The 23,718-nt window shown below is 48.4% G+C and overlaps 1 protein-coding gene across 1 annotated transcript in view; it reads right to left on the bottom strand.

The window, feature by feature from the left end:
* Positions 1 to 23,718, bottom strand: part of DOCK2 (dedicator of cytokinesis 2) — a 420,075-nt gene that overhangs the window by 15,374 nt on the left and 380,983 nt on the right. Inside the window, exons 38-46 of the mRNA XM_059061186.2 lie at positions 23,305 to 23,424; positions 19,078 to 19,167; positions 17,402 to 17,506; positions 14,961 to 15,102; positions 10,198 to 10,279; positions 8,699 to 8,783; positions 7,886 to 7,972; positions 1,470 to 1,646; positions 176 to 259 (exon numbers count right to left, since the gene is read on the bottom strand). Of these exons, the coding sequence (XP_058917169.1) occupies positions 176 to 259; positions 1,470 to 1,646; positions 7,886 to 7,972; positions 8,699 to 8,783; positions 10,198 to 10,279; positions 14,961 to 15,102; positions 17,402 to 17,506; positions 19,078 to 19,167; positions 23,305 to 23,424 (972 nt within the window). The remainder of the gene's footprint in view (positions 1 to 175; positions 260 to 1,469; positions 1,647 to 7,885; positions 7,973 to 8,698; positions 8,784 to 10,197; positions 10,280 to 14,960; positions 15,103 to 17,401; positions 17,507 to 19,077; positions 19,168 to 23,304; positions 23,425 to 23,718) is intronic.

Below are 23,718 nucleotides of genomic sequence, written 5' to 3'. Positions count from 1 at the left end.
TCCACGATGCACCTGCTCAGGTGAGGACAGAGTCAGAAGAAAGGCCAAAAGCCAGAGGGCAGGAGAGCAGTATGAAAGTCGGCCGTACCAGCCAGAGGCTAGCAGAGGGCAGGCGAACCGGGGAGGGGAAAGGATGGACCCAGGGCTGGCCTACCCCAGTCCACCTCTGCTTTACCTGCCAGGCAATCAGGTCCTTGAGGCAGCTCAGCTTGTCCTGGTCCTCGGGGTGGCCCTTGGTGTACTCTTCAGTGAAGAAGGCCTAGCAGGGCAAACAGACGTTGGGGGTTTCCTGTTCCTTTGCTGTGGACCCCACGACCCACCCCTCTGGCACCGGGAGAGGGTTCCACCTGACAGGGGCAGGAATGAGGCCATGCCTACGTGGAGGGGCAACAGTCAGGGACGTGTAGGGACTGACGCTTCCTCTTCCCGGGGCTCAGATCGGTGTCCCCTGGGAAAGGGTCACAAACCCCAGGGAAACTGTTCTTGAAGAGGGGTCTCTGGACCCGCAGCAGCAGCATCACCTGGGAACTTGCCAGAGATGCAGATTCTCAGGCCCCACCCGGACGTACTGAATCAGAACCTCTGGGGTCGGAGGTGGGGGTGGAGGCAGCTGTGTGTGAAGAAGCCCTGCCGGGGATTCTGCTGCATAGTCAACTGGAATTACCGTCCGTGAGTTATACTATTGTGCCGTATTCCTAGTTTTACATCAATGGATGACATAGCAAAGATAATAAAGAGTCAGTCCATCATGAGATTTATTAGAATGAAGAGTCCATTTTTCCCTCAGCGTCCCATTAACATATGGCCTAGGTGAAGGCCAAATAAGGACTTTCTATTCTATTTCAGGGCTGGGAAAAGTTATGTCTCCTTATTGAGTAATTATTTTCCCCCAGTGGAAAATGTGACTCATATAACTGATGGCTTTTCCCTTTTCGCCACGGACACCGGGAGGCTCAGAAGTGAAATCTGTGGCTGAAAAGTGTGGGGATTTCTGGAGGGTCCTTATGACCTGAATATCTAGATTATAACTCTCGCTTGAGAGTCCATCTCCCATCCCTTCTGTATTTTCACAGATTCCGTGTTTCATTCCTTCCCATCTCTAGAGGTCATTTCCATCATCTATAGAAGAGATGGCTTTATACAAGTAGCATGTACTTTGACTTGTGGCGCTTGACTTTTACGGTCTGGCTCGTGGACATCCCAGAGCCTCCTCTTGACAAAGGTATCTCGATGTGCCCAGTGGGATAAGGGACCTCTATGACCCCTGGCAGAGCATGGCATTGAGGGTGGGAAGGAGACGAGAGGTGAGGCTGTAGAAATTCTGGAAGGTGTATGAGGTCCAAACAAGCTGAAGTGTCCTTTTGAGGGCCAAACAGCCACAGTAAGATGAGTGGCACGCAGCTGTGTCTGCTCTGGGCCCTCCTGCCACTGCTCTGTCCCCATCAGGGCCTGGAGAGGGAAGCCCTCACCGTCTCATACTTGGCGAACCCTCCCATGACAGCGGGGTCCACGATTCCGTTCAGGAGCATGGAGAGCGGGTTAATCGGGAGGCTTTCGTCACTCTGGTACTGGTTGATCATCATCAGGATCTTCTCGTTGGCCGCGGACATGGTTTCGATGGCGTTCTCCAGAGGGCTAATTGTGGTCTGTTGAAAAAACGAGATCACCAAGAAGAAAGGGCCTCAACAGGTCGCTTTAAACACATAAAATTATTGGTTTTGATTTCATTTGGGGTTGGAATTCAAATGAGGCAACGCTCCCCAAGGGGCTGTAGCAGGCTCTTGTGGTAATTACTGAGCCCTGGGGGTTGTCGGCTGTCTGGGGAGAGACAGGCTGAACTTGTGCTTAGCAAGAGAGGGGTCTCCCTGGGGGGATGAAGGCAGGAGGTGTCAGGCACTTGCTGGGGTTTCAGAGGCTGGGTGCGCTCCAGGGAGGGTTTTTTTTTTTCTCTTATTACCTGGTGAAAGACGCTCCAATTCAACCCATCTGGTATTGGTTGTGCACCTACTATGTGTGAGCACTTAGCTGGAGGGATTAGATCAGCTGACGATATGATCACCCGGCCTGGCCCACAGTAGGTCCCAAGACTTGTTATATGAGGGGGTCACTGCTCCAAGGCAGATTCGGTTTAGTTGGGAAGATAAAACTAACCACGTCTTCGACACCTCTTAGGAAAGCAAGATAAACAGAGTGCCATCAGGTGCTAACTGGCATTAACAGTGGTTCCCAAGAGCATGGGGTTGAGAGTAAAACACTAAGCAAGAAGTCTGCAAACTTCTTCTGTGCAAGGGCCAGATGTTGTCTGTGGCAACAGCTCAACTCTGTTACTGTAGGAAGAAATCAGCTACAGGCAATATGTAAATCAATGAGCATGGTGGTTCCAATAAAACTATTTACAAAATTAGGCGCAGGTGGGCTCTGGCTCATAGGCCACAGTTTCCTGACTCCTGAACTAAACTAAGCAAATAAAAATGAGTGCAAATCTCAGCCGTTTTTTCTGTGTGACCTTGGGCAAGTTTCCTAAACGTTCGGAGCCTCAGCTGACTTACTGGTAAAATGAGGATAAGAAAACCTACTTCAAAAAGTAGCTGGTAGTTATTGTTATTAACTCTTGTAGGTATCAGGACAGGGAGTAGCAGCTGTCTTGACAAGGGAAGACTCCCTGGCAGGGTGGGTGGGGCTGGAGGGAAGAGTGAAGTAATCTGGGAAAACTTCATGGAGGGAACCCTAAGTGTTACCATCTGTTCAGTGGTGGTGCTACAGGGCCTGCTTCAGTGGGGACATAGCAAAGATTAGTTGAGATAATATGACACTTGACGAACAGCGGAGTTCTTTAAAAAGTGCACCTGTTAGTTATTGTTAACTGTTGAGTATACGTGAAGGGGAGAACCAGCCTCTATAGCCATGCTCTTGGTCATCTTTTTAAACCATTTCCTTAAATCCCTGTGAAATCTTAGCCTCCTCGCCCCCCTTCCTTGTTTCTGGACATTTTTGAAAATGGCTGTCTCTGCAGTGAGAAGGCCCTGGGTGTAGGCTCTCTCCTCTCTCTCTCTGTGATACAAGACACAGTGACACACAATGTCATCCTCTTTCCATCACACATGCACACACACACTCAAACACACAAACACGTGTGAGTGTGCACGCGCACACACACACACACATACACACACAGAGCTGGGGGGGGCGGGGAAGGCTGCTCGGCCTGGTGGAGACGGCAGCCCTTGTTCCACAAGCTGCAACCCATGGTCCAGTTTCTGTCAAGCACACAGACCAACCCTGCAGGGGCTTCTCCAAGCTGAGGTCTAGACTGAGTTCTAAAGGAAAATCTATCACAACCACTTGGACTGAGCCCAGTGCTACACCTGGATTTCAACAACAGCCTGGTATGTCTGAGAGACTCATGCTTTACGGCGAGTTATTAAAAATGGAAAAGTCCTGTTGATTGGCTTTCTTCCTCATCTCTGAAGCTATTTTTGTATCCCTACGTCTTTAACCTCGTTACGGACAACAGGACAGAGAATGAGAATGAACACTCCTTTGGATTCTCACCTCTGGACGTTTGTGTAGATGAGTAACGTCACTCTCAGAGCAGAGCGATGCGGGTTACATGTTTGGTGGAAGACCTGGAGGTCCGGAGCTGGTAACAGTTATAAAAGCACTGATCACGGTAAAAGAGATGGCGCCATTTGTGGACTGCCTCCTCTGTGCCAGCCCATGCTGGGTGTGTCCCACACGTGCGCTCATTCAATTCCCCCAACAACAGGTAAGTCCTTCACTTAAGGGTAGATGGGGCAGCGCTGGGGAGAGAGCGCCAGTGTCCGAATTCCAAAGGCGAGATTCTCCCCCACGTACACACCGCACTCTGCTACCAAACTTGCCATACACTGGTTGTTAGGACTTGGTCAAGCCCTCAAATCTCTGGTCTCTTTCCTAAGCTGAGTCTCAGTTTCCTTACCAGCAGCACAGGTGTATAGCCCTTGCCCAGCTTGCTGTGCGGGGAAAATGAATTATCCTGGAAAACACAGTCAGCCCTCCGTACCCTGGGGTTTTGCATCCTTGGATTTAACCAACCACGAGTTCAACCAACCACTGATAGAGAGGCCCAACTGTATTCACTCTACTTATGCCCTTTTATGAAAGGGACTTAAACAACTGCAGATTTTGGTATCCGAGGAGGCTCCTAGAACCAACACCTTCAGACACTGAGGAATAACTGTACTTGGGAAACAATTTTAAAGGCACTCGGGAATGTGGTGATAATCCCTTGCAATCGAGTGGTGTTTCATATTACTCAAAGGCATCTCCCACATTACCACCTTCATAAATCCTCTTAGGAAACCTCTGAGCTGCATAAGATAGACATTATTATTACAACCTACTTCTACCACTGGTCACTTTGGCAGTTCAAGTCCCATCTTTGAGCTTCAGTTTTCTCATATGCAAAATAATTGAAAGGGACAAGGACTAGGAATGGGGTTGCACGCTGGAGATGTGTAGGTCAAACTGAGCCTGGGTCTGTCATTTAGCCAGCACATAAGTTCGAATTTTCTAAAAAACGAATTCAGCTTCTACCACTCCCCGTTGCCTTAATGGGGCGAGTTCACATATTTACAGTATCTTCCTGGGCTCTGAAGGTATTTGAATTTGTAGCTCTTGGATTAAATGACCTTCAGAGTGTCTTTCAGCTCTGAAATTCCATAGTTTTTTCATGTCTATTTTACAGATGATGAAAACTAAAGCCAGAGATACACTGTGTTTGTCCAACATCATATAGCTCGTTAATAACCAAGTTGAATTTGGGTCTCTGACCCCCAGCTCAGGACTTCTTATAAAGATTACATATTCTCAGGGCCAAGAAAAAGGAAAGGACCCTCAATAAGCAGAACTTACACTTGAATCCCATCAGAAAACACCTCTCTGTACAAACAGTACTGTAGTCATGACAATTCATAAAAGAAACAACCAAGAACAAGATACAAATTCTATACCACAAAAACAAATGCTTGTAGAGGAATTCACTCAGCACCCATGAAACTTCTGTGTCTGAGACATCCTGAAATTCTTGGTAACTCAAATGAGGGAGGCTATCAGAGATGAAGTCACTCTGGTCAACTTTTTGGAGGTTTTCCCAATCCCTTCTATCAGAGGGCATCAGGATAAAAGAAGTGAAACAAAAATGTTGACTATTTCTTTCCTAATTTCAGAATCCTGAGTTCATAAAACAAGGTAAGCACTTCATATATTATGGGTTTCTGCATATTAACTGAGTGACTGGTTGACGGATTTATTTAATAACTTTTTTTAAAAAACAAATGTATTTATTTATTTTTGTCTGCATTGGGTCTTCGTTGCTGTGCATGGGCTTTCTCTAGTGGTGGCGAGCGGGGGCTACTCTGTTGCAATGAGTGGGCTTCTCATTACAGTGGCTTCTCTTGTTGCGGAGCACACGGGCTCTAGGCACACGGGCTTCAGTAGTTGCGGCATGCGGGCTCAGTAGTTGTGGCTCGTGGGCTCTAGGGAACAGCCTCAGTAGTTGTGGTGCACGGGCTTAGCTGTTCCATGGCATGTGGGATCTTCCTGGACCAGGGATCGAACCCGTGTCCCCTGCATTGGCAGGCGGATTCTCATCCACTGCACCATCAGGGAAGTCCCTTAATAACTATCCTTGAGCCCCAATTATGTGTCTAGGACTATTCCTTGCACTCAGAGATATGGCAGGGAACAAAATGGACAAAAATCTGTCTTCCTAGAGCTCACAGTCTAGTGGAGCTCATAGTATAATGTTATTATACTTAAAATTCTAGATATTAAAAATAAACACGCAGGCAAATTATGTAGTCTATTAGGAAGTGAGATACCACGGCGGGAGATGGGGCATTCAGAGAGTGCAGGCAGGAATTCGTTCAGTTTGCCTACAGTCCCATGGGGACAGCAAAGGAGGAGAGGTACCTTACTGAACACCACCAGAGGAAAGGGCAGAGCCAGGGCCAATGGGGAGAGACTACGGCTTAGCACAAAGGTTCTGATTTCTCACCTCAAAAATGGGATTCATAGGGCTTCCCTGGTGGCGCAGTGGTTGAGAGTCCGCCTGCAGATGCGGGAGACGCGGGTTCGTGCCCTGGTCCGGGAAGATCCCACATGCCGCGGAGCAACTGAGCCCGTGAGCCATGGCCGCTGGGCCTGTGCGTCCGGAGCCTGTGCTCCGCAGCGGGAGAGGTCACAACAGTGAGAGGCCCGCGTACCGCAAAAAAAAAAAAAAAAAAAAAAAAAAAAAAAATGGGATTCATAATATGATGTACTTCACACGGTTTTGTGGGATTAAACAGGATAATGTTACAAAGTCCTTGACACAGCACCTGGGACACTTATCCAAGCTTATCGTGCACCGATGTGTCCCATGAATAAAGGGCATGAGTAGTTTCTTCCTCTCCAGGGCACTAGTTATTGGGGTGGGCTGGGGCCATGTTAAGGAAAGAGGAGAGAGTGAGTCCCTCCAGGTGCCTGGTATGAGAGGTTACGGTCAAACCTCACCTCTTCTACTAACCTTGAGCAACCCACTAACTCACTCGGTTTCCTCATCTGTAAAACGGGAGAATAATAATATCTACCTCGCAGCATTGTTGAGGGGTTTACATGAGGTCACGCCATACGAACAGTTTGGCACACGCTCAGTAAATGTCTGTTGATGTCATCATCGTTATTATATGTTCCCTAAGGTCTATGCCATGACTGAGAAGGAGACTGGAGGACCACCTGGCTGCTGGGGACCCTTGAGGGCTGAAGGGGGATGGTCTCAATGTTGATCACACAGTAGCTTGAAAATGTCAGTCAGACAATGTCCCTCCTCTGCTTGTGACTCAGGTTCACCCAGTGGAAAAGCCCAAGTCCTTATGGTGCCTACAAGGTCCTATATGACCTGCTATCAGACTACTGCTGCTCCCCCCTCACTTGTTCTGATTCAGACACAAGCCCATTGTGTCCCAGGGCCCTTGCACTTGCTATTTCCTCTGCTAGAATGTCCTTCTCTTCGGTATCTGCAAGGACCACGTCCTCACTTCCTCCAGGCCTTTGATCAAAAGCCATTTAGCAGGAAGGCTTTCTGCGACCATCCTACTTAAAACACCCACCACTCCTTCACCACCTTTCTCTTTTATTTTTCTCCACAGTGGTTATCTCCACCTGACATAGTATATATTTACTTAGGCTTTTTAGTGTGTCTTTGCCACTAGGATGTAAGCTTCATTGCAAAATCTCTAGATGCTTGACATGTGTTAGGTACTCATTAAATATTTGTTGCATAAGTGAATGAGACATCCTGAATATGTCCCTGCTTCTCAGATTTCACCGGATTGTCCTTTGCATCCTGAGGGCTGTAAGATCCCCAGCTGTCTGAGGACATGGAGACCCTGAAGTGTGTTGAGAAGCAAAATACATGCTATCTGCACCATGGAGTTCAAATACTTGCATTCTAGCCAGAGCTTTGCCTCTGTGTAATTTCCTTTCTCTGAGCTTCGGTTTATCCAAGTATAAAATAGATTCATAGTGAGATTCTGCAGAGGGGTCTTCTGCAAAGGGCTGTTGGGAGGGGAGGATATGAGAGGGTGATTGTGTCGAGTGAGTTCCAGGCCCTCTTCCTCCCCCTGCACCCAACCACAGAAGCTCCCCATTCATCAGCTTTATTACCGGATTCTATGGTACCTTTCATTTGCAGGGGAAAAAAAAGTTATCAGATGCTTAAAAAGAAAAAAATTTGAAAGCAGGTAAACTGGATGCTGCCTCAGGTCCCTTCCTGCACCAGAATTCCTGGACTCCTGCTGTGGCTTTGAACAAAAGCATTTCCCTTTTTCCAGTCTCAGGAGCCTCCTGAGCCCCACAGACTCACCTGGGACATTTGAGTCACCTCAAACCAGCGCAGGATGCCCGGAAGCTTGTACGCGGTCACAAAGGAGGTCCTCTCGATCCACATCGACTGTCCCATGGGCAGGGGTGGCAAGGGCAGGAAAGCAACACACATGAAACCTGACCATCAGAGTTTGGTGGGAACCCAGCCAGGCCCCCAGGCCTCCTATCCACCCGGAATCAGAATACAAATTACAAGACTCAGAAATACACTCCCACCTTACCCTGAAGAATTCTTTCCCAAGGTGAAGTTTAAGTTTTCCCTGGATTTAGGTCCAGTAAGTTTTAACCTGGGTCTCTGAACAGGGAGAAGTTTTAGGCAATATTGAATGCATCCACCTGCATTTTCTGGGGGGAGGTCAACAGTGTTCATCAGATTCTTCAAGGGGCAGTGACTCCCCCAGTGCAAAGAATCACAGTGCAAGGGAAAGAGCTGAGAGAGACTTGGAGCTGTCTCCTCGTGTCAGCCTCAGCCCTCGGGAATGGAAGACAGGTAGGTCCTGGCTGGGAAACACACAGTGCCACTGGGGACTGTGAACTCCCTGTGGTTGAAAGGTGCATCTCACGCCAGGCCTGGGTCATATCTTGAGAGGGGAGAGGCTCAAGAAATGAGAAAACAAACCCAACGGAAGAGCCTGGAGAATGGGTGTCATCATACCAATGGAAGTTACTGTTCCTTCCTTTGGCTTTGGATCAGATGCCCTCCCAATTCTGATCCTGGCAGGTTCAGGCTCTGGTTGGTAAAGGAGACGCTGGGCAACGATCAAGGCTGCCAAAGGGTGGGGGAGATACTTACGGCAAACTCATTCTCAGGGTCAACGGTGCCCCTGCGCACTGGCCGGGAGTAGTGGAACTTCTGCACGTAGTTGGACTTATAAAAGCTGCAAGACAGGAAGAGGCTGAGGCTCCTGATAGCAAAAGCTGACTTGACCCTGTACTGTCCAGGGAGGCCCGCTACAGTAAACTCCAGGTCTGGCAGAGTCCTCGCTGCATCATTTAAAGCCAGGCTTTCCTTGTAAGATGATTTAGAAGCTAGTCGGTCTTATGCCCTCATGAGAACATAGCACCCCTTAGGGTACCCCCAAAGTTGGAATGCTATCATTAATGCACATAGTGGTGCCTGGGTTATTGTTTCTTGGGATCTCAGTGAAGGGTCTGGATACATCTAAGGTCCTAGGCTTATGTCCCAGGGGTATCTTCCAAGGATCTCTTTAGGTGTCCCAGCCATCCCCCAAATCACTCTCCCTTGAACCTCTAGGGCAGTTCTAACATCAGGGGCAGCAGGGCATGGTGCTAGCTGTATGGTGGTCCTCCCCTGCCCAAGGGTGCCTGACCGAGAGGTGATGGGAGGCTGAGCTCCAAGCTGAGCTTGAGTATCTGCTGAGTCACCTGCACTGGCGTGAGGCTGGCTTCTCGCCGCAGGAACAGGCCTTTCCTCTCACAAACGAGCTCCCGCTTCCAACAGGTCTTCCCAGAGGAGAGGCCTTTTCCTAAGCCACTCAAGGTGCTAAACTGGGTGCCTGGGCCTGAGTGGGGCGAGCCCGACAGCTTGGAGGGGGCAGCGTGGTGCCCCGCAGATCCCACCTATGCCCTGCTTTGTTGCCTCATCCCTGACCTTGCTTGCGATCGGGTATTAAATAGATCACACCTGCCTGCATGCTGCTTCCCCTAATGTCCCCTATTTTATTTTATTTTTTGCCTGTGCCTCACAACTTGTGGGTTCCCCGACCAGGGATTAAACCCGGGCCCTCAGCAGTGAAAGCGCTGAGTCCTAACCACTGGACAGCCAGGGAATTCCTCTTATGTCCCCTTTTTACATCGTAATCTGAACACAACCATTGTCAGTGCACGACCTTAACAAATGCCTAAAAGGTGTCCCTCTGGAGAAAGTGCTCGGCCTGAGCACCGTCCCTGTCCCCCACCTGCCTGTCGCCTGTCTGCCCGTGCTCTCTGGCTGTGGATTTCTGGAGCCACTCTGGGGTCAACCTGAGCAACTGGCTCTCCACGTCCACTTCAGCAAAGCCCACCGCTGCTTCCTGAGGACTCACTCTGCCACAAGGTGAGCCTCACCCCTCGCTCCCCCCTGGCCATCTCTGGTGTCAACCTTTTCAGGGGCAGAGCCCAGGGGGGGTCATGGGAGAGGTGATGCTTCTCCCAAGAGGAAAAGGGAGGACAGGCTGGCTAAGATAGGCAAGGAACTAGAAGACACCAAGGCCTGTCCTGCCACCAGCTCGGCTTAGCAGCCCCATGGGATGCACCTCCCCAACACTCCCTACCCTGAGCGGTGGGGCTTACTTCATAATCTGGTCAGGCACCGGCTTATTCTTGAACCTTGGGTGTTCATCCAAGACGGGCTGGACAGTGAAACACTGGATGTCTGTGATTCCTGCAGTTAAGAGCTCACAACATCTCGGTCAGGGGGACGTTCCAAGCACAGCAGGTCCCAGGCGAGAGCTCCCAGGACAGTCCTTCTGGGCCCAAGTTTTTAATGAGTGACCAGCCTCAGGGTGCTGGCTGCCAACTAGGTCCTAGTGACCAGTTAGCCGTCACCGTGGTCCTTATCGGAGCTGCCCGTCACTTGCAACCCATGCCAGGGCTCAGCCTCTGCTAGCAGTTGGTTAGTAGTCCTTAATTACCATTATCATTGCTACATTATTATCATTAACAAGAATAACACCTAATGCACTTATAGCTGTCCATCAACTGCAGCACATGTCTCCCCATGGTCTCCTTGCATCTCTCCGGTTTTGCTGAGCAGCGTCGTTAACGTAAATCATACTTTCCAGAGACAAGGACATCAAGGTCAAAGAAGCTGGACAACCTGTTGAAGGTCACACAGCTTATGAGCACAGAGCAAGGGCCTGTATTTGGGTCTTTTAACTCTATGCTCAGGGTTCTCTGATTCCAGAGAACTGATTCTATTCAGTGCAGCCCTCTGACCAGCAGCATCACCATCACCTGAGAGCTTGTTAGAACTGGTGAATCTCAGGTCCCACCTCAGACCTACTGAAACAGAGTCTGTATTTTATAAGATATGCAGGTGATTCATATGCATGCACCAGTTTGAGAAGCACTGCTTTAGAGAAAGCAAATACATTCATTTTGTACTCCAACTCTGAAAGTTTGAGAGTAACTGTCTGGTGCAGGAATGTAAGGCCATGTCCAGGCTCAGTGGGAAAGAGTTCCATGATCGATTAGTGATGCCTGCCATGGGCACAGGATACAGGAGAGGCATCATGTGTGCCAGATCTTTGTCATGACTATTCTAGGTCTTTATTCATTGTAAATCGCTAATATGGCAAGCCAAATAAACAAGGTCAGTAGTCACCGGTCCCATCCCTGGACCTTACTTCCCTTTCCCTACCTTCCATGGCTTCTTTACCCATCTCTCTTCTTCAGGTATCCAAGTACTCTCATCCCTTTATTCTACCTGATGACCACCATCTCTAAAAACTCTTCCCCTAAGCCTGACACTTCTGCCAACTAAGGAATCACAGACTCCTCATTGGCATTCAAATATGCCAATATTTGAATATGGAGTATTCAGATATTCTAATATGATTCCAACTCATTTCCCACCGTTATCTCTGAGTATTCAACAGACTATACTGTTCCCTTTGTTTGGACTATTTCCCCATAGCTCCATGAACATTCAATCTATCCTCATCCAGGTGTCCTTTCCCTTCCTGACCCTCCAAAGCAATGCAACTGTACTTACGACTCTTATCTCTCCAGCTCCCTCTCTTCTCCCTTCTGTTGCTTCCCCACCAGACTGTGAGCTTTCTGATGCAGAGGCAAGTGCTCTTTCACACTTAAGAAATGGCCAAAATATAATTCCAAGTTAAATTTAATCCCCCTCCCCCATAAATTCACTTCATACTAATGTGTTGGGGCTTTAATTGTTTTACCTCTGAAGAGTATTTCCACATTAAATGAGAGTGCCTCAGAGAGAGAGACAGAGAGACACAGACAGACAGACAGACAGACAGACACACACACACACACACACACACAGAGAAGAGGGCAAGAGCGAGCAATACTTAACACAAATGAATAAACTCACTGGAAGGATTTCCATAATCAGGAAAACTACCTTCCTTCTCAAGTCAAATAGCAAACAGCCTTCTCTGGGAGGGAAATCACCCTGGATTAAGTCTAGAGCAGGATTGGCAAACTGTGGCCCTCGGGTCAAATCCTGCTCACTGCCTGTTCTTGTATGGCTCACAGCTAAGAATATTTTTTATATTTGAAAAAAAGAGTATTATGTGATGTGTGAAAATATATTAAATTCAAATTTTGGTGTTCATAAATATAGTTTTATCGGGGCACAGTCATACCCGTCCATTTATGTACTACCTATGGCTGCTCTCCCACCACAGCAGAGTTGAGTAATTGTGACAGAGACACATGGCCCACAGAGACTAAAATATGTCCTATCTGGTCCTTTACAGAGAAGTCTGCCAAGCCCTGTTTTAAAGTAGGTTCTAAACCATGTCTACTGATCTTAGCAATTGGACTTGGCCAAAGAGAAGAATCCAAACCTGTCCTGGAGAAGCCAATGACATCAGAGTCCTCCGATCACGTCCAGTAGGATGCATGGCTTGTCTCTCTCACCATGTGTTGAATCTATGCATGGAACCTGTAGCCCCAAGGTCTAGGCAGAGGAGAGGGCGGGGGACAGGAGACACCCAACAAAGAGACCTTTGCTTTCAAATGTCTTCCACTACTTGGATACCTAAGTGAGAAGACATGAGATTTGTCCCCTTTTCAAACTGCTTGTCAGCTTTGCAACACGTAAAGGCAAGAGAACAGAGCCTTAAGAGCTTAGATTTTGGCAAAAATCCAACCCGAGTTCAAATCCTAGTTCCATCAATTCCTGGGACCTGGTATAAGCTGCTTACATTTTCTTGAGCCTCAGTTTTCTTATTTGCAAAATGCAGAGTAATACTACCCAACTCATAGGATGACTGTGAGGATAAAATGAAACACTGCATGAAAATGCCTCTAGTACGCCATCATGTTACAATAGTTAATAAAGCACATTCTATTCATTAATCTTAAACAAAATAATGGCATTACAGAAAGCATGCAGACTTTGAGACAGATCTTGGAGTTCAAATCTCAACTCCATCATTAACTAGCTTTGTAACCCTAGGCAAACCACCTTACCTCTCTGCCCTGTATGTTCCTTCTCTATGAAATAGGGAAAATCAATACCCACCTAATAGGGTCGAATGGGGATTAGAAAAATTAGTTATAAAACACTCAGTCTCATGTGTGGCATGAAGAGGATATTTAGCAAATGTCAGCCCTCCCGCTTTCCCTTTTCTACCTGGTTCCTGGAGCTGAATCAGGCCTGAGTATAATGACGTGGCCCAGTCACACGTGGTCTCCCCTCCCACCACGAGTTAAAAGGTCACAGAGTTGTTCAACACCAGGATATCCACTTAGAAGGGCCTTAGTACTAATCCCGTGTCTCGCCTATAACCAAACTCCCATCTGTAACCAGCCAGGCCCACCACCGGTTGCATTTCCTCCTGCAAATAACCATGGTGGAGCAGGCATGAAGGGCAGGCGAGCACAATGAAAAGGTTACAGATGAATATTTATCACCCGAGGGGAGAATATTTGGATTAAGGTTCAGCAGACTTAGCAGACCAGCCACGCAACCTGTCAGCCCCATTTTAAAGGATGTAACTTAATTTGTGCTACAGGGTGCAACACAGGAGCCAGGCTAGGTTAACGTACCCCCTCCCCCGTCGCTCAGCTGTCTGCCTTATCCTTGGGTCTGTACCCTCTCTGACCCCCTGAGCCCTGACCCGGCCCAGCGTCGGAACCGGCCTTATGAACATGATGCTTTGCTGCAATGGAGCCCATTTCCACCACGCTCTACCCAATGTCACTAGCACCATCTCCTGTCACCTTGGCCTTCTGCGTGCTCCAGAGAGCTGGCTCCATCGATGCCTCCCTCCTTCCTTTCTCTAGCTGTCTCCTCTTTCTTTTTCCTTCTCTCTTGTTTTCTTTCTCTTTCTGTTAACCAGCAAGTATTTTCTGAGAGTTGGCCTTGGGGATTACTGCAGTGAGCAAGGCAGCGCAGGTCTCTGCCCTCCCAGAGCTTCTGTTCTAGTTCTATCTTTGAAAGCACAACAGATAACAACAGATGGAGATCAATTCTCTAAAGCAAACAAACAGGGTTTGAGATAACAGAGTCCAGAAGGCTTCCCAAAGGGTGACCAGGGAAGGCCTCTTGTGGGAGGTGACACTGAGTTAGGATCTGATGGGTGAGAAAGGGGCTGGGAGAAAGGCATTCCAAGCAGAGGGAAGAGAAAATGCACAGGCCCAGAGGCGGGAACAAGCTGGGCGTGTTTAAGGAACAGAAACAAGATCTGTGTGGCTGGAGAGAAAGGGAAGGAAGAGTCAGGGGCAATGACACTGGAGACACAGGAAGGGGTCAGATGATGGACAGACAGCCTTGCAGGCCTTGGTCAGGAGTTTTGATTTTATTATAAGGGCAATGTGGCACCATTTCAGTTCTTGGAACCTTTGCTTTTGCAGAGGATGGTTCCTCCCTCTGTCTGGGACATTTTTCCCACCTCCCACTAACCTTTGGCTCATCACTCACCTTCAACATCGCCCTCCCAATCATGGCAAGCTGAAGGGCTTTCTTTTAGCATTGATCACATTTTTCTAAATGCATATTTAACAATGCACTTAGCTGTTCAATGTCTTTTACTTGCTAGACTGAAAGCCCCCTGGAGGTAAAACCGCTTTGTGAGTGTGGTCTCCAATGCCTTGCACAAGGCTTGGCAGAGTCAGGGCTGGCAGTACTCATCACAAGAATGAAGGAATGAGTGAGTGAGTGAGTGAATTTATCAACGAATGCAACATGTAGGGTTTCCTGAGATGGATTCTTTTTGGATCCCACACTGGACACTAATATCGGCACCACTGCAGTGATTCTGGCAGCAGTTCTGAGCTCTAAGACGGGGCTCTGTGGACTGAAGTCCTGGCAGGGCTGCCCATGCCTGGCCCTTGGCTGGGGCATTCTTTAAGGATACACTGGCCTGGGGCATTCTTCACATCATCCCCGGGGGCAGAGGTTGTGTTCATCTTCTCTGCGTTGGGAAACTGGCTCATCAGCTGCATCTGGAAATCTTCTCTTCGCTCATACTCCTTCCCTCGGTAGATGAACACTTTGTTCTGCAGAGAAATGACACCCATCAGAAATCCCAAGGCCCAGGCTTGGAGGAGATGGTTCAAGCAAAGCTGGGAGGCTTGTCATGAGCACAGGGCTGTGGTGACCTTCTACAGATCTCTCCACTCTCTGGTTCTCCCCAAGGGAAAGGAAGAGCTCAAGTCGCTGACCTTCTACCTAGACACACCACTTCTTGAAAAAGATGGGTTCTAAAGGGAGAGGAGATCATGGATGCTGAGAACTTTTTCTTCAAACAATCCTATGTGCAGCTTCCAGAGTAATTACTCACTCAGCTTTCACTGTGTCACACCCACTCTCCCATTTACATGACCACAGATTTTCCCTCCTGCCTTTAATGGACCATGTGGGCTGGACCTGTGGGCTGGAAGGGACCAGCATTCAGGTCCTTCATCACTTGGATCCATGGAAACACACTCTTTATTGTTCCTTGACCATGTTGGCTTCTTTTAGACAGGTAGTTTTCAAACAGGGGGGTGATTTTGCCTCCTAAGGGATGCTGGCAATGCCTGGAAACATTTTTGGTTGTCACAACTCCAGAAAGGGCCACTACTGGGACCTAGTGGGTAGAGGCCCAGGATGCTGCTAAACATCCTTCAATGCACAGGACAGGCCCTCACAGCTAAGAGTTACCTGGTCTAAAATGTCCAGAGAGCTGAAGGTGAGAAACCCTGTTTCAGACCGTATCTGTGCCACTGTGCTGCCTCTAATGGCCCCTAAATTCTTCTGTCCAAACCCATGTCTGCCACTGACCTTTATATATCAGTGTTTGTTTCCAAAACTGGCCTCTCATCACAAAAGCCCAGAAGCCTTCTAGAAGTTCAGATTCTCGGGCCTCACTCCAGAGCTGCTGAAATGGAGTCTGTGGGAGTGGGGCCCAGGAACATGAACTTTTAACAAGTTCCACAGGGGTCTGTGATGCAGGATCAGGTGTGGGAAGTCACCTCTATTCCATGCAGGAAACCTTCACTAGTTCCCCCTCTGCAGCTCACTCCAGAGGGCCACCACGACTGCGACATCGATTGGTAATGGTGAGTGGTTTATCTCCTTGACGAGACTCAGTCAGGTGAGGTCGGGTTTCTTTTGTGTCTCCCTGACCTCAGGATTGAACCACAGACTCAAAGACCAGAAGGGAAGCCTTCAGCTGACCTAATGCAACTCTCTCCATGAGGCATCAATAATCCAGGAAAGCAGCAGTTCAGACACTGTGCTCCAGGGATCCCTGAGGGTCCCCAAGACCCCATCAGGGCCTCACAAGATTAAAACTTTTTTCATCCTAACAGCCATTTCCCTTTTTCACTCTCATTCTCTCATGAGTATACATTTAAGGCTGCATGATGTGTGGTATCACGACAGATTGAAAGCAGAAGCAGATATAAGAATCTAAGCTGCCTTCTCTTAAGCTAGATATTTAAGAGATTTGCAAAAATATGAAACAATCTCACTATTTGCACTAATTTTTTATTGGAAAATATAGCCATTTTCATAAAGATCTAATTTATGTTAACATATGATGGGTTTATTCTTCTTATTTTTAAATAAATTGATACAGTTAATCCTCCGTGTCTTCAGGTTCTTAATCCATGGATTCAACCGTGTATCAAAAATATTGGAAAAAAAAAATTCCAGAAAGTTCCAAAAGGCAAAACTTGAATTTGCTGCACTCCAGCAACTATTTACATAGCATTTACATTGTATTTGGTATTATAAGTAGTCTAGAGGTGATTTAAAGCACTTAGGAGGTTATATGCAAATACTACACTATTTTATACAAGGGACTTGAGTACTGGATTTTGGTATCTGCAGAGGGTCCTGAAACCAATTCCTGGTGGATACCAAGGGACAACTGAATTAAAAAATCTTCTTAGCTTTAATTTTGAGTATTGTAAAGGTAGACAAAGTCTACAAAAACAGAAGTTCTGCAGGGGCCTTGATCATTTCTAAGAGAGAAAATGGCCCTGAGACCAAAAGGTCTGACAACTAGTGCTCTGCAGTGCCTGCTGGGTAGCAGAGCTCCTCCTCCAGCCTCTCTGAGCACCTCATTCCCAGTATGGGGTGCTCACTACCTCCCAAGGCGGCTCTGGTTGCTGTGTATGTAGAGAAACACGGGGGGTGGCTGAGGTGCTGATGATGGAGGGGGATTGGGGAGTGTGTGAAGGTGGGGACAGCGTTCAGACGGAGACGGGCACAGGTTCTAAGCACAAGCAGAGCCTCAAAGCACAGACGGAGAGCCGGGTGCCAAGGCCGCGGGCCCCTGGCCTGTGTCTGAGTCACCCACAGACTTACCCGGAGAAAGGAGGGGAAACCCTGGCCGTAGTATCCTACAGCAAAGTAGTCTGGCTTGGGTCTGAGGATTTTCATGATGTTTTCATAGAATTTTGCCTGCTGGACCTGAAAGAAGAAAACTCATAGCTTGTGACAACGCAGATGTGTGTTAAAGGCACACTCAACTCCAAAAGGCCACAGCTAAGATGGGATCATTCCACCAGAACCAATGTGCCAAGTGCACATGTTTGCATAGTCATGGGACTGTCTGTAATCATAATAGTGATAGCTGTAACCAGACACCCTATCAATCACTCTACCTGCACCAGCACATTTACTTGCATTGCCCTCATGACAATCCCACAGAACTGTATCTCTGTTTTGTGGATAAAGAAATGGTATCCCACAGCGCAGCCAGGAAGTACGGAACTGAATCCAGCCAGCTGTTCAGAGCCCCCAGCAGCAGCGTCACTCGACCCTCACCGGAAGTGTGTTTGTGACGGCCTATGGATGGATAAGTGTTTCCGGATATAGATGTCTTCCCGTGTATGCACACCTAACATATTTCATCAATTCCAAGAGGTGTGGGATTTTCATATTTTAACATCTTTGAAAATAGTTGGTGTTTTACTTTACACCTAATGGCATCTCCCAATTGCTATTAACTGGAGAGAAATCATGATGGGGCATGTAAAATAGAATGGTGCATCTTAAATTGGACACAACGTGGAAGGTAAATGTGCCTGGCCCTGGACACGAAGCCTGTGCGATGGGGGCTTGGTGCATGGATGTGCATGCCCATCAGCGTGTGCATGAATGTATACTGGGTACGTGTGTGTGCTCTGTGTGTGCCTTTGCACTGCACACGTTTAGAAGGCATGCGTGCCTCCACACTCACAAACAGCTATGTGGACAGACTCGGGTAGATATTAAGTGTTTCTTGGTGCAAGTAGTGTGTGTGTTTGCATCATACCTTAGAACACTATAATCCATGCCCATCCCCACACCAGAAAAAGCTATCAGTCTTCTTCTAACATTCTGACTCTCGTTTTATAGTTCCCTACAAACAGCTGGACTGGCATCTCAAAATGGGCTCAGATGGGGCCCTGGGGTCCTGGCTCTCAGGCCAGCGGGAAGAGAGTGGGGGGAGCAGCCCCAAAGTTCTGCATTTTCCCTTCCGGGGTCACCACCCCCACAAGCCCTGGCCTCTGCAGCATAAGCAGGATAGGCTGGCTTCCCCCCACTTTCCACTGGCACCACCAAATCACAAGCTTCGAGGAGCTAATGGGAATGGCCAGATGGGGAGCATTTTAATGTGATTTACCTGTTAATCAGAAAGCACACATTTGCGTTTTTATTTAATTGGCCTAGTGATTTGTGGGAATTTTCCTGCAAATGGAGCACAGTGTTTACTGGGTGGGCAACAGCAGCAGCCCCAGGGCCAAGCAGGTACTTAACGCTCCATCTGAGAAACTGTTGAGTCTTCCCGGAAGACCTCCCTTTGGAGATACTCCCAACTGGGAGGGAGATGCTCAGCACAGCCTGGCTCAGCTCAGGCCCTACTTCCATTCCTTTCCTGGTGTCCTAACCCCATGTGGCTTCCCGGCCCACCTCCCCCTCTCCCCAGCCTCTCTGCTGAGCCGAGGCCCTGAGCACCCAGCCTCCAGGGCAGTCAGCTCCCCCTGGGGACAGCTTACCAGGTTCTGGCTCAGCAGCTCATAGTCAAAGATTTCCATCTCATACTGTTCCGCCAGCTCCTTGCACAGACTGATGGCCTCTTCCCACATCTACGAGGAAGGTTGTGGAGACAACGGTTAGGAGGACCTCCAGGCTTGCAGAGCCCTTGCTAAGGAAGGGACCAGGGCAGCTCTCTCCTGGGACTGAGCCATGGGCCTTACTCTGGCCCGGACCCAGTCCCACACCCAGGGAGCTGAGTGTTTCTCAGGAAGCAGACCTATCCTCTGCCTCTCACCCTAGTTTCGTGATAAATAATGGAACAGCCACAGACGAGGCTGAATACTTTATTTACATGCGCTTGGGATCTTCACAACCACCCTGAGAGGTGACTAGTAGCGTCTGCATTTCCCAGGTGAGAAATGGAGGTTCAGATCAGCAGAGCATCTGCCCCAGGTCAAATGCCCAACCAGAAAAGCAGGGCCAGGATGCACACCTGAGTGTGACCCTCGACCTTGTGCTTAATTCCCTCCCTTAGAAGTGCTCAGTAAATGAACATTTGACTGCCTCAGCTCCCTGTGTGCAGGTGGGGCAGGGAGGTGGTGAGAAATGGTTCACAAAGAAGTAAGAGGGCAGCGAGTCTCCGGGGACAGAGTTGAGGCCAGATCCAGTTCTCCTGACGTTCGCTCCTAGGATCTTTCCACTCTGCCAGTCCGTCACTTTCTTTTTTCCTTTGGCCAACTTTCTTCCCTCCCTCCCTTCCTCCCCTCCCTCCCTCTCTTTCTCTCACTTTAAAAAAAAAAAATTGTGGTGAGGACACAACCTGAGATCTACCCACTTAACAGATTTTTAAATGCACAACACAGAACTGTTAACTATAGGCCCAATGTTGTACAGAAGATGTCTAGAATTTATTCATCTTGCGTAAATGAAACTTTATACCCATCACTTCTTAACGGTGTTATTTAGGGTGAGTGTGCAGGGGGCAGCATGAAAAGGAGTGATGAAAACTTTTTTTAAATAGGTCTTTTCCATCTTTTAAAAAAAAAATCTGAAAAACAAACTCTGGACAGAGGGGGTCCTTTTCATCTGCTCCCTTCTGACTGCAACCAACAGATTATCATTCCACCCTTGACCAAAGGGGTCGGCAACCTCTGCAGAGTCAGAGGGAGGTGCTGGGTGGGCTGGAGATCTGGCAAAATCTCAAGGGACACCCATTACATTTCACATTTGGTTTAAAATAGAAGGTGCACCTTAATGGAAAAGCTGGGGGAGGTGAGGGAGGAGAGAGGCGAGGTTGCCAAAACACAGTGTGTGCTTTGCTGCAAAAGTGCTCTCTCTGCATCCAAGCATAAAAATAAATAAAGGCAAGTGCTGAGTGGAGGAGCCACGGCTGTAAACCCATGGACAGCTTAGTGAGCAGCATAAAAATGCTTTATGTGCCAGGAGGAATCAAGTCCACAGACCAGGCTGGGCTGGGGCTTTTTTTTTTTTTAATTTTATTTTTGGCTGCGTTGTGTATTCGTTGCTGCGCGTGGGCTTTCTCTAATTGCGGTGAGCGGGGGCTACTCTTTGTTGCAGTGCGCGGGCTTCTCACTGCGGTGGCTTCTCTTGTTGCGGAGCACGGGCTCTAGGTGTGTGGGCTTCAGTAGTTGTGGCGCGTGGGCTTCAGTAGTCGTGGCTCAAGGGCTCTAGAGCGCAGGCTCGGTAGTTGTGGCATGCGGGCTCAGCTGCTCCACCGCACGTGGGATCTTCCCGGACCAGGGATCAAACTTGTGTACCCTGCACTGGCAGGTGGATTCTCAACCACTGTGCCACCAGGGAAGTCCCTGGGGCTTTCTTTAAAACCCCCAGGCCGGGCCAGGGGACTGTTTAGCTCAAGTGGAAGTCTTTGCCAACTTCCCACCATAATATGCCAGAAATGCTCTCCCCATGTGTTAAGAGATCACTAAGGGGCCAAGGAGGGGGACAGGCAGGGAGTCAGATACCTGGAATTTCCTTCAGGTCTTCCCATGTGGTCACTAAGACCTCTGACAGTCCCTGATCCCTGAGTCTCATACATTAGTTACTGAGCATCTGCTGGCTTCTGGGCATGGTATACACTGATGGAACAGTGATAAAAATGGACAAGACACAGTCTCTGCTTTCATGAAGTAGAAGTGGGTAAAGCACACACATAAACAGATGTACTAGTTGGGTTTTGAGGGATGTAGAGGAGTCCACCAGGTAATGAAAGATGGACTTATGGAGTAGAAAGTCATTGTGTATGTCTAGATCAATGAGTCTCCATGAGGGGAGATATGGGGAAAGGAAGTTAAAGGGATGCTAAAGTGTTTGGGCTTCATTCTAGAAGCTACGACAGCAGTGGCTTTCAGGGTGAGCTATACCCATCTGCTCCCTCCTCTCTGCTCCCAAAGTACTTTAATACCACCCTGTTCCCGCCTCCTTCCCCCGTTATTGCACAACAGCAAAGGGTTATGTGCAAAAAAAGATGATAATCGGTATGTCTGCTTTGCCCACTAGATAATAAGCCCCTTGACACTGGGGATTATGCCTTTTTCCTCTCTGCTCAGTGCAGAGTGGGTTTAACTGGATAGTTGGTAGAGGACAAGGCTTGACATGTCCTTTTGGGGCTTTCACACTGTGACCGACTTAGTCAGCTCATAAACCAAGAGTAAGCTCTGACATCAAGTCAGCAGGACAGGAGGTTCCAGGAATGGCAGGGTCTCTGCCCTCAAGACGCTTACAATTATAAATTATAAAGACAGTGTTCTCCAACTGCTCAACTCCTGGGAATTTATAAGCCCTTCCACAGACATTACTTCATTTCATCTTTCCAGGGAAGGTGGGAAGATCAGACTAAGACAGATGCAATGAACTGCAGTGACAGAACAGGCCAAAATTAAGTATTAAATTGTGTCTTGATGAACTGTAAGAGGCCTTGCCATTCAGAGGAGAGGCAGAGCTGTACGGAAGCTGGAGGACTCAAGGAAAACTTGACAGAGGAAGTGGCCAGTCAGCTGGGGCCTCGAGGGCAGAGTAGGTAATAATGATGACAGTTAAAATTTAACAAGCTACTACTATGTACCAGGTCCTACGTTAGGTGCTCTACATGCATTTTCTCACCTAACTTTCACGATGCAACTAGGAAGTATGTACTGTTAATGTCCCTCTATTATGGATGGGGAGTTGGAATCTCTGAAAGGCCAAGGAGATTGTGGGTGGTAGAGGAACGAGGCTTGAAACCCAGAGCCTGAGCACTTAACCACCATGCTACGTTTCCTACAGCATTTGCGTTGGTGTTTCCTGAAGGTCTGCTGGAGACTGGAGGATGGGCAGTAGCAGGTCTGGCCAACCTCCAGACCTAACCCAACAAAACATCCTGTTCTTGCTGTTTAGAGATCAATGATGGCACCATGATGTCATTCATACATTCAATTAATTAAGTTATTCAATATATATCTATCTACTGGGCCCCGTATGTAAGGCTCTGTGCTAGCTACGGAGCACTCAGCAGTGGACAAGGCAAGTCTCTGTGCTAAAGTGGGGAGCCAGACATGAGCAAGTAAAAACAAAATGATCAAGGTCATGTCTGATAGTGAAAAGTATTTTGAAGACAAGTCAATAAGAGTGACTCAGGGCAGGAGTGCTGCTGTGTCTCAGGTGGTCTGGGAAGGCCTCCTTCAGGACATGACATCCTTTGCTTGGGCAAAACTCTGAGCTGTGAGAAGGAGCCGGCCATGGTAAGATATGGAGGATAAATGTTCTAAGCTGGGAAAAGCAAGTGCAAAGGCCCTGAGGTGGAGAAGAGCTTGGCATAGAGTATGTGAGCAAAAGGGAGCCTGGCAGAGATGAAATGAGAGAAGTAGTCAGGGGACAGCTCGTGTGAGGCCTCATGGGTCATGGGAGGGATTGTGTAATTTGTTCTAAGTGGATTGGGAGAGCCATTTGAGATGACTGTAAGCTGGACAGCGGTGTGATCCAATGCATGTTTTATGATCACCGTTTCCCATACGGAGGATGATCTGTTGGGGGGAATAGAGGATGCAGGAAGATTGCTTAGGATTCACTGAGTGTCCAGGTGAGCAATGTTGGTGCCTTGAATGGAGGTGGAGAGAAGTGATCAGACTTAGGGTCGGGCGGGAGAGCTGACCAGACCTGCAGATGGATTGGGTGTAGAATATGGGAGACAACAGTCCTTTCTGGTAGCTAGGGTTTCCACGGAGAGAGGAAGGGCAGGGACCGATTACCTTTCCTTTGTCAAAGTAGCCTATGATGATATCATAGAGCGTCTCCTTCAGCTGTCGGTGGGTCTGGGAGTGCTGCTGGCCTGTCTGCATGACCTGTGATGCACACTGTTCATCTGACCACTGCGGAGAGAGGACACACACAGTCACCTAGGGCAGGTGTCTCCCCTACTGCTGAAGAGTGGGAGGAGGCCCTGCAAACACCCCTGCCGGCCTCCTTGCCGCCCTGAGTGTCAATCAGAGACATGCTGGTCTGCAGTTTCCATGGGAAGCGCCTCCTCATTTCTGTGGCGTTACACTTATTTGACTCTCCGTTGGCTCATGGGTATGGCTTGTAGGATTTTTCTCTGAAACCCTGCAAGACATGGTCTCAGCACTTCAAAAGCCAAAGGAAATCTTTCAGACTTTGTCCTGCTC

Source organism: Kogia breviceps, chromosome 4 (assembly GCF_026419965.1).
Source record: "Kogia breviceps isolate mKogBre1 chromosome 4, mKogBre1 haplotype 1, whole genome shotgun sequence".
Classification (NCBI taxonomy): domain Eukaryota; kingdom Metazoa; phylum Chordata; class Mammalia; order Artiodactyla; family Physeteridae; genus Kogia; species Kogia breviceps.
The sequence above is the reverse complement of the archived record's forward strand: the minus strand, read 5'-3'. Positions and strand labels throughout refer to the sequence as shown.